The 17,247-nt window shown below is 36.4% G+C and overlaps 1 protein-coding gene across 1 annotated transcript in view; it reads left to right on the top strand.

Moving 5' to 3' along the window:
• Positions 1 to 17,247, top strand: part of LOC115820156 (uncharacterized) — a gene marked incomplete at its 3' end in the record, with an annotated part of 129,339 nt that overhangs the window by 62,426 nt on the left and 49,666 nt on the right. Inside the window, 11 exon segments of the mRNA XM_030783642.1 lie at positions 1,775 to 1,948; positions 2,325 to 2,507; positions 2,878 to 3,051; positions 5,689 to 5,871; positions 6,516 to 6,689; positions 7,943 to 8,116; positions 9,477 to 9,650; positions 10,898 to 11,080; positions 12,216 to 12,389; positions 12,750 to 12,923; positions 13,303 to 13,476. Coding sequence (XP_030639502.1) covers positions 1,775 to 1,948; positions 2,325 to 2,507; positions 2,878 to 3,051; positions 5,689 to 5,871; positions 6,516 to 6,689; positions 7,943 to 8,116; positions 9,477 to 9,650; positions 10,898 to 11,080; positions 12,216 to 12,389; positions 12,750 to 12,923; positions 13,303 to 13,476 — 1,941 coding nt within the window.

Below are 17,247 nucleotides of genomic sequence, written 5' to 3'. Positions count from 1 at the left end.
GTGAGAAGAAACCAGGAGACTCAGGAGTGAAGCAGTTCTGTGCTCTACTGGAGAATTCACTCTGCAAAGTGAAGAAACTGAAGTGAGTGTTTCCATGTTTTTCATGCGTCTGCTTTGAGAGTGACATTGTAGTATTAGAGAATAACTAATATAGCAGGTCTCAGTCAAACTCAAGTGTTTTTTATTTTCTTTTTTCTTTCCAAAGTGATTAAGGTGTTTTACTTGAACGTACAACTTTGCTGGTCACATGTTCTGTTTTTTGACATCTCTCTATGAGACATTTGTGAATCAGTGACACTGCTGAAATAGAACTGTTTGATGAGAACTTTGCAGTTGTCAATACAGAACACTATATTTTCCCGGTGTTGGAATGCATATTTTTACTTTACAGGGTGAACCAAAATGCTTGGTTTATGTTGATAGCTCAGACCTTGCTGAAGTTGTTTTTTTTGTTTGTTTGTTCGTTTTTTTTTAGCTTTGCTTCTGTCAAGTTCATTGTTTTTGATTTATGAAAGATTAATGTATTGTCACACAACATTGTAACACTTTCAAATTTTTAGATCTTGTCAGTTTTCACCAGACATCACTGAACAAAGATATGATCTCAGTGAACCATTGTAGTTCAGCTTAGTTTAAACATGAATTTCGTGTGTGAATCTAGTTTCTTTTTTAAAGTGCAATATGTATGTGTGTATGTTGGGGCTGGCAAAGGTGAAATCACTTCTGGCTCAAACATACATATTGATACAAGCATTTATTCCCAGAAAATGAATTTGGCTCTTTTAGGGGTATTTCAGTGTTTTAGGCCATTGTAAGTGAATGGCAGCCTAAGCAGTGATCTGTGATGTCATGGGCCCATTTTTAGTTGTTTTTTCCTTACAAGAGAACAATGAGTAATGGTCAGATGGAGTGGACAGCATGTAGCACGTTGGCCCTCAACTACATGGGGTGAAATAACATTCATTTATTAAAGACATAGCTATTAGTACCACAACTTAGCAGCAGGCTATACATTTTAATGGGAGGGATGGAACTGCTTTGTACTGCAAAGGGAGTCTAGTCTTTGCGTGATGAAAGAGGAGGCAAACTCTCATGTCATTTCCAACTTTCAGTCTCACCCAACACTTTGATTCAGTGATGTTGTATGGCAACATTTTAAGGAAAATCTAAGACTTCAAAAATAAAGTCATACTGTAACATTATGAGAAAAAGTCATAATATATTGAGAAGCAAATCATAATATTTCAAGAACATAGTTTTGATATTCTGGAACCCTTACTCTGCAAAAGAGATTTTCAGTGATCAATTGCAGTAGAGGACCATCTGTTCATCTGTCTTAACTGTAACATCAGTTATCTTGCACTCTGTCATGTTCCCAGTTGGAGAACTGCAGCTTGAACATGTTGAAAATGGAATGGTCCAACCTTCAGCCAGGCTTCAGGAGATTCATCGTTTCTTTGTTATCAAAATAAAACATGCTGAATGAGCATACAGAAAAAAAGCGTTTGCAGTTACTAGAGCTGATATCAGCTAATAACTTTGAGAGATCTGTCAAAGTCCATCAAAGGACACACACAATCTGTTAAAAATGTACTAGAGTAAAACTCTCTCTCTTTCTCTCTCTCTCTGGCCAGATATACATTGCATACTGGACTGATCCAGATTACAATGCTTTTGATCATGAAAAAAAAAACACTCTTTCAGGCACAGGAGTTTGACACTTTATCAATGACATGAGGGACTTTTCCATTCTCTCTCTGCTCTATTTCCACAGGCTTAATAACAGCAGCATCACAGAAGAAGGCTGTGATGCGCTGATTTCAGCTCTCACATCAAACCCCTCACACCTGATAGAGCTGAATCTGAGTGGGAATAAACTAGGAGACTCAGGAGTGAAGCACATCTCAGCTCTACTGGAGAATCTAAACTGTAAACTGGAGAGACTGGAGTGAGTAAAATGGCTATCAGATAATTAGCATCATCTAAGAAATCTACAATGTAGTTTTAATATTCATCATTTCAAAGAGGTTTGTTTTATTGGCTGTTCAAATGAATTTGAACTTGATGAGGACGTCTCAGGATGTCTCTGTCTGAGAAAATGTTAAAGAACAGAGTAGAATACAGAGACAAACTTTTACTCTTTTAAAATCAGAGAATTTGCTTTTAAAAATCATCAAAACACACATATATTTGAACTGCTGTTTTTCAGATGATATAATGTCATATTCCTTAAAATAGTTATCAATTAATCTGCAGCTTTTAAAATAAATATTTTGTGAATGATTGAATGTGAAACAACAAAAAGAAGTTCTCTCCTTCTCTAGACTTTCAGACTGTAGTATAACAGGAGAAGGATATTCTGCTCTGGCCTCAGCTCTGAAATCAAATCCCTCACACCTGGTAGAGCTGGATTTGAGAGGAAATGACCCTGGAGACTCTGGAGCAAAACTTCTCATTGATTTCTATAATTTACTTAATGATCCAAAATGTAAACTTAAGACATTGAGGTGAGAGAATTTAAACAAAATCATAAACAAAATTAATAATTTACAACTCATGACCATGTGGTTACAAAACGTGAGCAACAGATAAGAAAAAAGAAAGGAAGAAAATGTGAAGAAAGAAGGAAAGAAGAACATTGTACTTCATTTTTCACAATACAGAAAAAAAGCCAAAGCACTGTCAGCATGTTTTATTGCTGAAAGGTAGTTTTGAGATATTTATCTGTTTTTTATTGATTTGTGTTTTTTGTAATTAGGTGAAGTTATATGTATTACATATTGTTTTCTCTGCAGTCTGTATCCCTGTAGGGAGATTGTACCAGCAGACAGTTAATAAATGACTATTAACATAAACATACTCTTCCTCTCTCTGCAGGTTGTTGAAGAGTGATGCTGCAGAGAAAGCCTGTGATTATCTGACTAAAGTCCTAGGTAAAAACCCCTTACTCCTGACAGAGCTGGATCTGAGTGAGAAGAAACCAGGAGACTCAGGAGTGAAGCAGTTCTGTGCTCTACTGGAGGATTCACACTGCACAATGAAGAAATTGAAGTTAGTGTTTCCACATTTTCCATGTCTTTACTTGGAAAATGATGATTCTTAGTGATACAGAATAGTTAATATTGGGTTTCTCAGGCAAACTCAAGTGTTCTATTTTTAACTGTGTGGTTAAGGTGTTTTCCTAGAAGTTATAATTGTGCTGGTCACATGTTCTATGTCTGTTATCTTTCTAAGGGATATTTGCTATAATAGACCTGTTTGATGAGAACTTTGCAGTTTTCAACAAAGGATACCATGTGTTTCCAGTGTTGAAGTATATATTTCTAATTTCATTTTACAGGGTAACCAAAATTCCTGGTACATACTGTAGGTTCAGGGCTTTCCTAATGCTGTTTGCTTTTAGCCGTCCTCTTGACAAGTTCAATGTTTTTGATTTATGAAACATTGACAAATTAGTCATATCAGATATTTATATTATAAATATTTAAATTTTTGTGAAGTTTCACTAAACATAACTGAACGGAGATATGGTATCATTGAACTGCATACATGAATCAGAACTTTAAGTGCAATGTGTTTGTTGAGGCCTGCAACAAGGAGATCTGTTCTGGCTCAAACATGCATACTAATGTAAGCATTTATTTCCAGAGTGTGAATTTGGCTGTTTAACTGGATAGTTCAATATTTTAGACCTGTTTTAGTGTATATATATATTTTGTGAAGTACCATAGACCAACACAACAATAATTTATTTATGTTGCGTATCAATGCAGTGTGCATTATAAACCTTCAGTGTTCTAAGGCCACTTTTTAAGGAAACCCAAGATTTCAAGAAAAAAATCAGAGACAAAAGTAATAATATCCTGAGTCAGAATATTTCAAGAACAAAGTTTTAATGTTACAAGAAAAAAACTCACAATATTAGAAGAAAAAGGTCAGAAATGTGGGTATATGGGCGGATAGGTGACACTATTTTTTTCAGCCTTCGTGTCAAAGTGAGATTTGTAAGACTTGGTGACCAGACCGATGGTAATTCAAGTGCAGGTCCTCAGACAAAGATTCATGGGTGCTGGAAACCATAGGGAGTTGTAGGAAATGAAGTGCACCTGTTCTCTGCACTAGCACATACTTATGGCTGATAACAGTACAATAAACCTTCCTTATCTACGGATTCGCTTTCCGCAGTTCCAGTTTCTCACTGTTTCACTGCATTTCATTGGCTTTGTACCTGTACTCTGCACAACGACAAAGTTTATTCTAATCTAATCTTAATCGCGGTTCAAAAATATTAAATGAAAAATTCCAGAAATAAACAATTCCTAAGTTTTAAATTGTGTGCTGTTCTGAGTAGCGTGATGATGCCAATCATCCAGCATATCCACGCTGTACACTCTACCCACAGTTAGTCACTTAGTAGCCCATGTGCCTCCATTAAGTGGAAAGGTAAAAATTCTCGACTTGATATAGAAAGAAAAAAAATCGTATGCTGCGGTTGCTAAAATGTACGGCAAGAACTAATCTCCCATCCATGCAGTTATGATTTAGCTATTGTTGTTAATCTCTTATTGTGCTTAATTAATACATTAGACTTTAGCATGTAGCCTATGTATAGGAGAAAACATCGAGTTCAGTATTGTCTAGGGTTTCAGGTACCTCTGAGGGGTCTTGGAACAAATCCCCCTCAGATAAGGGGGGACTACTGTATTATTTTTCCTCAATATATTACCACTTTATTCTTGACACATCATGACTTAAAATCCGCTTAAAATCGATTCTGGTCCTAAAATGCCATCCCACTGTGATTTGAAGGTTGTCATAGCAGAGAATAGTGCCTCACAGAGATAGGATCGGAGAAAAGCAACAAAATTTGCTGGGCTCTGTTAAATTTTGGGTACCCTATTCTTATCATTTTTGTGTGTTTTTGGGTATAGCATAACTTAAGGTCAAAAGGGCCAAGCACAGTACATTAATAAAAGAGGTGAAGTAATGTTTAATAAGTTGGGGTGTTTATCAAAAAAAAAAAAAAAATTTCAGGGGTCACTTTGGGCATGTGTGGACCCCTGTTTTACAACTGTAGGATGAACATATTGAAAATGGATTGGTCCTCGCTTCAAGTAGGTTCAGCATTTCTTTGCTATCACCATGAAAACATACGAAAAAGCACACTGTAAACTGCCAAAACTGGAGTGAGTTATAGAGTCGAAATGCCATCAGATAATTACTCAAAAAATCTGCAGTTTCATTTTAATATTCATCAGGAAACAAGGGATTTGTTTTATTGACTATTAATTGTGCTCTTTGTTAGAGCCCTGATGACACAGATGGTTCTTCCTCCTATTCCCTTAGGGAGTTTTACCTTGTCACTGTTGTGTTTAACTTGCTCACTTGGGGTTTAGGCACGTATCTTTGTAAAACTGCTTTGAGACAATTTTTGATTGCAAAAAAGCACTATACAAATGAACTTGAACTTGATGACATATGATGTCTCTGTTTGAGAAATGGTAAAAGACTGAGGCAAATGAAGAGAGAAGGTTTTTGACTTTTATAATGAGGGCATGTAGTTTTAAAATCTTTGGAAGACTCACATGTCCATAATGTGTTATTCAGATTAATCAGCAGCTTTTAAAATAAAAAATATGTAAACTATTGAAATGAAAAGAGCAAAAAGAGGTTCTCTCCCTTCTCTAGACTTTCAGACTGCAGTATGACAGGAGAAGGATATGCTGCTCTGGCTTCAGCTCTGAAATCAAATCCCTCACATCTGGTAGAGCTGGACCTGAGGGGGAATGACCCTGGAGACTCTGGAGTGGAGCTGCTCACTCAATTCTACAGTTTACTTAATGACAAAAAATATAAACTTCATACCCTGAGGTAAGAGAGTTTTATTACACAAATTATAAATAAAATAAGATAAAATAAAATAGGAGTTTGCATGTTCTCCCCATGTCTGCGTGGGTTTCGTCTGGGCGCTCCGCTTTCCTCCCAGAGTCCGAAGACATGCAGGTTAGGTGAATTGGAGACACTAAATTGCCCTAGGTGTGAATGTGTGTGTGAGTGTGTTTCTCTGTGTGTCTGTCCTTCGGTGGACTGGCGACCTGTCCGGCTTTGTCCTCTGCCTTTCGCCCTATGAGCGCTGGGATAGGCTCCAGCACCCCCCACAACTCTAATTAGGATACGTGGCTTAGATGATGAGTGATGATGAGTAATTAATAATTTATTAATAACTTGTAATTAATAACAACTTGTGACCCTGTGGTGATAGAATGTGAAGAACAGATTTTAAAATAAAGAAAAAAGTCAGATCACTGTCCACATTTTTAATAACAAAAAGTATATTTGAGATTATATCTGTATTTTAGAAAAAAAATATTTTATTTTACTTTTTCATAATTGGATGAAAGTGTGTAAGGTTATGTATATAACAATTTTTATTCCCTGTTATCTGGTCTGATGACTCTCTCAGATATAATTAATAAATGGTTATTTACATAAACATACTCTTCCTCTCTCTGTAGGTTGTTGAAGAGTGATGTTGCAGAGAAAGCATGTGAGTATCTGACTAAAGTTCTAGGAAAAAACCCCTTACTCCTGAAAGAGCTGGATCTGAGTGAGAAGAAACTAGGAGTCTCAGGAGTGAAGCAGTTCTCTCCTCTACTGGAGGATTCACACTGCAAAGTGAAGACACTTAAGTTAGTGTTTTGATTTACCTTGATTTGTATATTAAGGAAACTTGATTTGGCCACATCTCAGTCAACAGATTGTTGTTCCTCAGCTTCAAAAAGCAAAAGTCTTATTGTTATATAGTCTCACTGACACTGACTGAGGTTTTCAACCTGATCTAGCGGACATAAATGATTACTACAACAAACAGTAAAAACTGTAAGAATGATCACAACGCTATATATTTACTTATCCTATCACAAATGATTTACTTAAAAAATAGAGAACTTTCTTAATCTGTCAATAATTAATTAATAGTTTACATTTCTGAGAGAAATCAACAAAGTGGAGAAGTCGTTGTCTAAATATGGAGCACTAACTAAAGCATGAAGGAAGACCTATAGACCCATGATTAGTCCGGCTTGATTTCAACATTTGCTAGGACTTCTCTCCTTTCTACTTATCTTGACCAGTCAAAATGTTCCTGAAATGTCTTTGTCTTCTTGGAACCTTGAGATTAAGTCATTACAACAGTGCAAATGGTGTGATATGCTAAGCATTACTAGGTGTATGTGTGGGCATGGCATCATTTTAGGGAAAAAAATACTTCACTTACAAGAGCTGATGTGATAAAAAAAAATAAAATAAAATAAACAACAATCTGATCTCATGGGATGTACATACCTCTGAGCACATTTTTGCAGAGCCACGAATACGTACAGTTGGGTACGTTTTTCTGCAGTTTTGAGATGCAAATGCCCACTCGGGGGGCTAAAAACCTTAATTTGGAAGGAAACAAACGTACAAAACAGATTTGAACGTGCAACGTTCTGAGCAGTGGGCAGCGGCTTTTATTGCTGAGCCACCGAAGCACGCCGTCATCCCGCATGGTTCCTATTTTGAAACCACCACATTAGTCTACGAAACTTGCCATTTCTACAGGAGGGCAGTGCGCTGCAGTGACTCAGCGACATAAATCACTGCCCTTTGCTCAGAACGTTGCAGTTTTGAGTCCATTTTGTACTTTCTTTTTTCTCCCCAAATTTTCTCCCACACATAACAGACACCGGTTTTACTGTCGGTCAGCACTAAGTGCGCTATCAAACACAGGTTTACTATCGGTTAAGGTTAGACTTAGGGTTTGGGTGAGGTTAGGATTGACATTAGGTTTAGGGTTTGGGTGGGGTTAGGATTAAGGTTTAAAAGTTTAAAGTTTCCCTTAACATGGTCTGTTCACAGGTACATATGTTTGAGCTCCTCTAACCTGTTAATTTTCATTTAGGATGAATAAGTGTGGTCTAACTGAGCAACACTGCTTGGTTCTAGCTGAGATCCTCAGCTCAGGGTCTTCTAATCTCACCCATCTGGACCTGAGTCACAATAAGCTACAAGATTCTGGAGTGAAGCGACTGTCTGCTGGGCTGAAGAATCCTCACTGTAAACTAGAGATACTGAGGTGAGTCAATATGCTCTCTGGGCCCTTTTACAAATCCTACAGAACTGAAGAATGGAGTCCTGCAACAGCACTACAAAATAAATATTTGAATATTTGTATGAGTTTTAAAAATTATTGTTCTTATTAGTTGGTGGAGGAAAGATGGAGAGCAACAAAAAAGTGCCAAAGATCTCTTATTATTTATGGAGTCATGTTATTAATAACATCCTGAATGATGTAACTCTCTATCACTTTAAAACATTTATTCTTTATTTAGATGAGCTTAGATGAGTTCAATGATAAAATGTCATATTGATTCATTTTAAACAGGCCTGTTGACAAAATATGAAGGTAGTTGAAATATTTGTGGATTGTAAATTGTAGAGACATAATGTGTTTATTTGAGACCAAAACAACGTGGATAGACCTCAGTATTTCAATCATAGAACTGACCAGGTCACTTAAATGCTAATTCCCTTAATTAACTGGTTGAAATGACTGTTATTAAAATAGTTAGCTGGTAATAGGTGGGGATCTGAAGGAGGCTGTTGACATGACAGGGATAGAGAGGGGATTAACAGAAAAGAGAAAGTTATTAAACTAAATTGTTTAATTCTGTTAAGAAATTGCCTACAATGACTTGGTGAATGATTGTTAATTACATAAATTATCATAATGGTTTCTTTTATGCTTTATGAAGAAATGTGAATTTGCAGGTAAGTGTAACTAAGTTTTTTTTTTCATGTAAAGTGAATGATGCCTTGAATTTTAAAGACTACAATTGCCACATGGAGATCATTTCAAATCTGGATGTCTAGTGAATGGTGTGGGGAGCTTAGCATGGCTCACATCTTTTACAGCATTTACAAAGTGAAACGTATAATATAAGGATTTAAGAAAAATCCTGTTAGACTGATTATAGTGGCAGTCTACACTGATAAATGATTACAGCTCATTTAGCAAACACTAAAATCCATCTTCCAGCTGTGTCTTAAGTGAGAATAAATTCACCTTCTCCATTTCTGTCTTACCACAGTGCATGTTGGTTGGTTGTGACAATTTGTGTAATTTCTCAAATCTCAACAGTCGTGATAACAGAGTAGAATGTGTATTGTTGCATCAGTTAAATGGCTACAACATATTCCACAAAATTTAGTGACAATATAAAATCTACATTAATATAAATATTATATCTTACATTATACTGTATGTGGTACTTGTATAATATGTATGTATATGCAGTATGTAAATATGCATTTTAGTTTACTATGCGATGTTAACTAAAATTCTGAGTGGGAGATTTAACATATCTGATGGTAATGTATCTGTTTTCATGTCAGCTGATGAAATGAAAGTTCTCTCTCTCTCTTTCTCTCTACAGGCTTAATGACAGCAGTATAACAGAAGAAGGCTGTGCTGCTCTGATTTCAGCTCTGACATCAAACCCCTCACACCTGATAGAGCTGAATCTGAGTGGGAATAAACTAGGAGACTCAGGAGTGAAACAGATTTCTGTTCTTCTAGAGAACCCACACTGTAAACTGCTGAGACTGGAGTGAGTATTGTACAAATGTTTATTTTGTAGGTCATGAATATATTATTGTAACTGTATTAAACAGTTATGAATTAAAACACTTTGCATCATTAGAAACATTTGACATTTCTCTTATTGCAGAGGATCATATTGTTTGAGAAAGACAAGAAATGAGAAAAAATGTGCTAACAATATTATATCTCCCCATGTCCAAAGCTAGAGTTGTGATATGATACATGGATATGCTGCAGTTAGCAATATATTAACATTATATAATGATACGTAAATATTGATTTTCCCATACACCAGAATATAGAATATATCTTTTTTTTTTTATTGTTTGTTATGTATTTTGTGCACTGCCTCTGGGTGGGAGTCACCCCTGTTGTTCCTGCAGGGGCTGTGAACAGTGAACAGTGAGTACCTGTGCACATGTCTCTTACCTGGTGGAGTCACCAAGGTGGGAGAAGAGCTTTATAAGAATGGGTGTGGAGTCACCTTAGTCAGTCAATGCAGCTTTTGGGATTAGAATAGTTGCTGGTCTGGTCATTTGCTGTGTCTTTATTTATTTATTGTTCTTTACTTAGTTAGTTAATTAGTTAGATACGATATGTTGGATTTTTTTCTCTCCAGAAATTACTGTTGTAAATATTTTTCCTGCACTACCATAAGTAACCCAAACACCTGTATATAAAGACATATTGGTTCACTTCATCCACTGCTCCCTCAGTCTCTTAACTGCCTGTAGCTGTTATTACGTCCTAGCACCTAACTTTAAATGTACATCAGTCATGGTATAAGAAAGCTTTGGTCAGCCTTCACTCATCAAATACACTAAAAAGAGGTTTTGTTTTTTTTTTTTTTTTGTTTTTTGTTTTGTTTTGTTTTGTTTTGTTTTGTTTTGTTTTGTTTTGTTAGGGACAAATTGTCATGTGTGTCTGAATTTATTTAACACATTAGAAAATTATCATGATTTAACTAACTCCATTATTTATTGGGTGTTCTTTAAGTGCATTTTGATCTCAGTGTCCAATATGGTAGAGAGACCCCTGCTGTCAGAGACTGACATTGACAGCATTACTGTTGTATGTGTGAAATATCCTTAGTCTACAGGAACAATTTTAATTCATCTTGAGAGCTAAGTATTCAGAATGTTCTAACACATGTTGTAATTTTGGAAGTGTTTTAGTCTTAGTAGTAAGTTCATCACAGAAGAAGGATATAAAACAATGACAGACAACAACAATAGACTCTTCTCTTCTCTCCAGACTTTCAGACTGTAGTATAACAGGAGAAGGATATGCTGCTCTGGCCTCAGCTCTGAAATCAAACCCCTCACACCTGATAGAGCTGGACCTGAGAGGGAATGACCCTGGAGACTCAGCAGTGAAGCTGCTCACTGATTTACTAAATTTATGTGATGATCCAAATTGTAAACTGAAGACACTGAGGTGAGAGAATTTAACTAACAAAAAAGGCAAAAATTACTTTTTTTCTTTTGTATACCTGCCAACATATGTGCAAAGTATAAAAGGGTTACTTATATTCTCCCTCTCTCTTTAAAGGTTTTTGAAGAGCGATGCTGCAGAGAAAGCCTGTGCTTATCTGACTGAAGTTCTAGGAATAAACCCCTTACTCCTGACAGAGCTGGATCTGAGTGAGAAGAAACTAGGAGACTCAGGAGTGAAGCAGTTCTGTGCTCTACTGGAAGATTCACACTGCAAACTGCAGAAACTGAAGTTAGTTTTCCGATTTATTTTTGATTTATGTATTTATTTATTTATTTTTTTATTACTTGAGAAAAATATGGTCCTTTAGTGCTTTAGCTTAATATATTGTTACTTTATCTGGATGTTTTTCTATGTCATTAAAATTACTGTTATGAATTTAACACAGCATTATTAGTCATTATAATACAAACAGACTGACTGTAAACAAGGAAAATAAGAGACATGTTTGAACAAAACAGTAATGTTGTAGGGTGTCTTAGTGAACTGAGCGCAAAATAGTTTTCTTTGCCCTGTGAAATCAATGTCATCGCTGATGGTATCAAGGGACATACTTTAATTGTGCAGGAATAATTCAGCCCTGGAAGCATGTAGCGAAAAGTAATACGAACCAGTCATAAATGCACACTTGGGGCTTTTGAACAGTTCCTGTTTATTTTGCTGGTCCGAACAGAAGTGGAGTTATTATAATGTTATTATAATGTGAATTTTATATAAAATTATTGCTGGGAATAAAGTCTTTCCTGGACTCCTGTTACACTTTTGCTGTATCTGTGCCATTTTTTACTATTAATTGAAATTCTAAAGGCAAGTTTTACATTATTTCTTGTGTTTTATGCTGCTGATAGTTATATAGTGTCCTGATAAAAAGACGGGTTAGACTTATAGTTGAGGGTGTGCTGAAAAACGATACCATGCATGAGGGGAAGGGAAGCCCATACTTTGTGTTCTAAACAAAGTCAGAATTAAATGTATGCCAAAACAGCATACACAAAATGATGTCAGACTCCAAAGGGTTAATTAACCAAAATGTTATATTTTGAAAAGTCATAACTAAACCTCTCTCTGCTCTCTACAGACTTAATAACAGTGGTATAACAGAAGATGGCTGTGCTGCTCTGACTTCAGCTCTGACATTAAACCCCTCACACCTGATAGAGCTGAATCTGAGTGGGAATAAACTAGGGGACTCAGGAGTGAAGTACGTCTCTGATCTACTAGAAAACCCACTCAATAAACTGCAGAAACTGCTGTAAGTAATGTACCACTGTGCCAACATTTCTCAGATGAATGAATCATGAATATGATCATATAGATATATAATGTGGTTTTTACATTAGTATCTTATTTGTTATCATTTTAGCATATAGTTTTAGGGAGACATAAGATTGAACTTTTAGATGAACCTAAGTGAATAAATGTTTGATATTCACCATTTACTCTTTCCTAAGGCACAACAAGGCCGAGATCAGAAAATGGACATTTCCTCTGTGAAGACGCAATTGATAATTTTCAGTGATATTTTTTCCCTCAACAATGGAAGAACCTTTTCTTTTTTCTTCTGTCTCTTTTCTCTTCTCTTTCTCCTCTGTCTTCTCCACAAACTCTCTAGGCTTTCAGACTGTAGTATAACAGGAGATGGATATGCTGCTCTGGCCTCAGCTCTGAGATCAAACCACTCACACCTGATAGAGCTGGATCTGAGAGGGAATGACCCTGGAGACTCAGGAGTGAAGCTGCTCACTGATTTACAGAAGGACGCAAAATGTAAACTGAAGATACTAAGGTGAGAATATTTCACAATTCATACTACAGTTTATAGTCTCTTAATATTTGCAGTGCTCTGTTCAGTTTTTGTTTGTTAAAAGGATAATGGTGCATGATAAATCCATCATTTTAGATGAAAAGATCAGTAATATCTGAGTATATCTATAGCCTAAATAAAACCACCTACAGGTTTAAATTAAGGTGTCAATCCAAATTTCCACACCAAAGTTCTGCTATTCTAGTGTCCAGTTCATCATAATCATTATAAACTGAACTGGGAGCCCTCAGAGTCTAAAGGTGGATGGGAACAGCAATGATGTAAAAAAAAATAAATAAATAAATACATAAATAAAATAAAATAAATCAGTGAATGAATTTTATTCTCTCTCTCTTTACAGTTTGTTGAAGAGTGATGCTGCAGAGAAAGCCTGTGATTATCTGACTGAAGTTCTAGGTCAAAACCCTTTACTCCTGACAGAGCTGGATCTGAGTGAGAAGAAACCAGGAGACTCAGGAGTGAAGCAGTTCTGTGCTCTACTGGAGGATTCACACTGCAAACTGAAGACACTTAAGTTAGTGTTTTGATTTGTTGATCAAATTAAAACTCTAAGTAAATTACTGCACAAGAAAATGCATGTTAACATCCTTATATTTAAGAGTGGGCTGATATTTATTTATTAAGCTGACTCAGAAAATGTGATCTTTGTTTTGCTGCCTTCACAGCCTCTTGTGCATTGCTATCCCATTTAAGACCTGCAGTACCTCTGCTTTTTAAATATATTTTTTTTTTTTTGTTATTCTCATTTGCTTCTCTCTCTTTCTCTCTCTCTCTCTCTCTCTTTCTCTCTTTTTCTCTTTCTCTCTTTCTCTCTCTCTCTCTCTCTCTCTCTCTCTCTCTCTCTCTCTCTCTCTCTCTGTAGTCAGTGTAACTGGTATAACAGAAAAGGGCTGTACTGCTCCTCCATATTCTGACTCCTTATAATCACAAAACTAAACTCATTTTACAGTTATGTATCTAATTCCCTGTAGACCAGTCTCCATGTTTAGTCTTAGCTCTGTGATGCTAACAATAAGCAGGTGAATGAGTACCTGGATTGACTATTTGTTTTTGATCAATTGTGCCAACTGAATCATATTAACAGGGTCACTCTTCTCACAGCTCAATACTGTGTGACAGATTCAGTGCAAACAACAGTCCAACCAATAGTACATCACAGTGTGTCTGTGTGTGAGCAACTAGTATCTTCGAGGATGGATCTCAGTGAAACCAGATTAAGGTTGTCTTTATGGTAATTAATTTTTGTGTCCAAAATTTAAAAAATTAAGATCTTTACCCAGTTTCCTGCTCTGTCCCTACAGGCTTAATGACAGCAGTATAACAAGAGAGGGCTGTGCTGCTCTGACTTCAGCTCTCAAATCAAACCCCTCACACCTGATAGAACTGAATCTGAGTGGGAATAATCTAGAATCAGGAGTGAAGTACATCTCGGATCTACTAGTGAATCCGCAATGTAAACTACAGAAACTGCTGTAAGTAATCTGACAATGAGTGTATGATGTGGTGAAATACACTGAAGTCCTTAATAGCAGCCAGAGAGGGATAAGAAATTGCAACAGAGGACTTACGTTTTCTACAAACCAGTACAATGTGGAAGAGAGAACACAGACAGCGGTCTATTCAGTAGTATAATATATCTGTGTGTGTGTGTGTATGTGTGTGTATGTGTGTGTGTGTGTGTGTGTGTGCGCGCGCGCGCGCTTGGTATTTTTTCTGTATAAGATCTCAGTAAAGCCAAAATATGGTTGTCTCTGTGGTGATAGATTTTTGTGACCAATATAACAATAAGAGCTTTACTCTGTTTCTTGTTCTGTTTCTCTACAGGCTTAATGACAGCAGTATAACAGAAGAAGGCTGTGCTGCTCTGACTTCAGCTCTGATATCAAACCCCTCACACCTGACAGAGCTGCATCTGAGTGGGAATAAACTAGGAGACTCAGGAGTGAAGCCAATCTCTGATCTACTGGAGAATAAACACTGTAAACTACAGAAACTGCTGTAAGGAAACAGACAAAGAGTGTTTGATAAAGCATGCTAAACAGACCAGTATAGTCACAATGGAAAGACAAGAAATTCCAACAACAGAGTTACATGTTTTATCAAGCATGCTGATTTTTACAGTAACATGCAATAACTATATATATGTGATTATTATATCAGTCTAACACCCGAGTTTTATGGTAGTGTTGCCTTACTTTTATCACTTAAGCATTAAAAACAAGCCAAAAAATCATTTGTTTATGTTATGCTCTGGATTTAGTGCAGAAAGAATTCTTATCTGTTTCTATCTCATTCCGTTTAATAATATAACAACTGTAACTATCCCAGTACCAGTCAGAGCAGGACAGAAACCCTCTGTTGAATGTTACCTCTATGATATTGCCAGTAAGAAAGTGGATGAGTTGTTTGATTGACTGTTTGTGTTGATTACTGGTGTCAGCTGAATTGTATTATTACAGTGATTCTTCTCACAGATCAATACCATGCAACAGATACAACACAGACAACAGTGCATGCAAGAGACTTTCAGTGTGTGTGTGTGTGTGTGTGTGTGTGTATGTGTATACCTAGGTTTTCTCAGTATTAGATCTCAACAAAGACAGAATAAGGTTGTCCTTGCATTGATCATTTTTTTCTGACCAAAATTAAAATTAAGATCTGTAATCAGTGCCCTGCTCTCTCTCTACAGACTTAATAACTGCAGTATAACAGATGAGGGTTGTGCTGCTCTGACTTCAGCTCTGACATCAAACCCCTCACACCTGATAGAGCTGCACCTGAAAGGGAATAAGATAAGAAGCTCAGAAATGAAACAGCTCTCTGCTCTAGTGGACAATCCAGACTATAAACTTCGGAAAGTGGAGTGAGTAAAAAAAATAATATTATGGAATATGGAGCAGTAAACAGACATTGTTAGTTACAAATTCTTTACACTGATAGGTGTACTACCCATTAACCCACACCCAGTCTCTGTAGACATTCCACATTCAGTATGAGGACACTGTAGGATGAACTGAAACTGCATGTGCCTCAGACAGCAGAACAGTTACTTTGAACAGTGTCTGATCAAAGAAACAAAACAGTGGATGGTTACATTATAGTAGAGAATAATAATACAAATAAACGTAACATTTAACAGTTCTGTAGGGCTATAGCACAGCTGCCCATAAAACAAGATTTAATAAATCCTGATATAAGCTTTTATTACCCAAGCAATACATGTCATTCTAATTTATTGAAATTCTGTCCAATAGGCGCCTAAAATGTAACAGAATATATTTACTACCAGAATATGTTACTGTGACACAGAAATACAGCCTAGTGGCTATAGACATCTTTGTAAGGGCTTGTGACAGGCAGCTAAACAAAAGCTTCACTTACAAAGCTTAGGCTGATGGACAGTTCACTTAGTTCTCAGAGACTAATGTCATAGATATGGAGAGATACTGGATGAATATGAGGGATAAACTTAATTGTTATCCCAAAAAGTCACATGACAGGCCAGGTGGGGTATACTGTAATTCGAGGGCAAGACTAAGAACCTCGATAAACAGCAACAAAAACAGGCCAAGGTCAAAACACAGAAAACCAAACAGGACATAGGAATTTCATGAAAGAAGTCAACGGGAACATAAATTCTCAGGACAAACGCTGGTCAGTGCATTCAAGGAAATGAGACATTTCACAAGGAACACAGAGGAATATACAGTATACGTAGTACCAGCATTCTTACCATTATTGCAAGTGCACTTACACCTCCCGAACACCGGGGGCATTATACAGATTTTGCAAATTCCTGATTAACTATGGAGAAATTACTCTAAATATCTTATTAACGATAGTTGAGTAACAAATGTTGAAATGCTTATGTTGTTTGCATTTTGTTCACTTACAGATTGGACACTGGTTTAATGAGGAGATTTTTGAACTGGTGAACTAGGCCTGATGGAAACATTGAAGGGAAATCTGAGTCCTCAACTTGGCAAAGATGATGGGAGTGAACAGAAGTGAGAGTGAACAGAAAAAAGCAGAGAGTGTCAGTAAGAGTGAATGGAAAGAACTAGAGAGTGTCAGTGAGAGTGAACAGAGAGAGCCAGAGCGAGACACTCTTCATAGTCATCCACACAGTACTGACGTATAGATAGAGCATTATCTTTATTGGTGGTCCATTTAAAATAAATTATAATAAAATAGTTAAGACTTGTATTGCCTTGTAGAAATGCAAGAAATATGTTATGTAGGATGACAGATTCCTCTCTCACTGTTTTTAGTCAGAATGTTGATA

This window comes from Chanos chanos, chromosome 1 (assembly GCF_902362185.1).
Source record: "Chanos chanos chromosome 1, fChaCha1.1, whole genome shotgun sequence".
NCBI lineage: Eukaryota > Metazoa > Chordata > Actinopteri > Gonorynchiformes > Chanidae > Chanos > Chanos chanos.
This window is presented reverse-complemented; position numbering and strand designations above follow the sequence as displayed.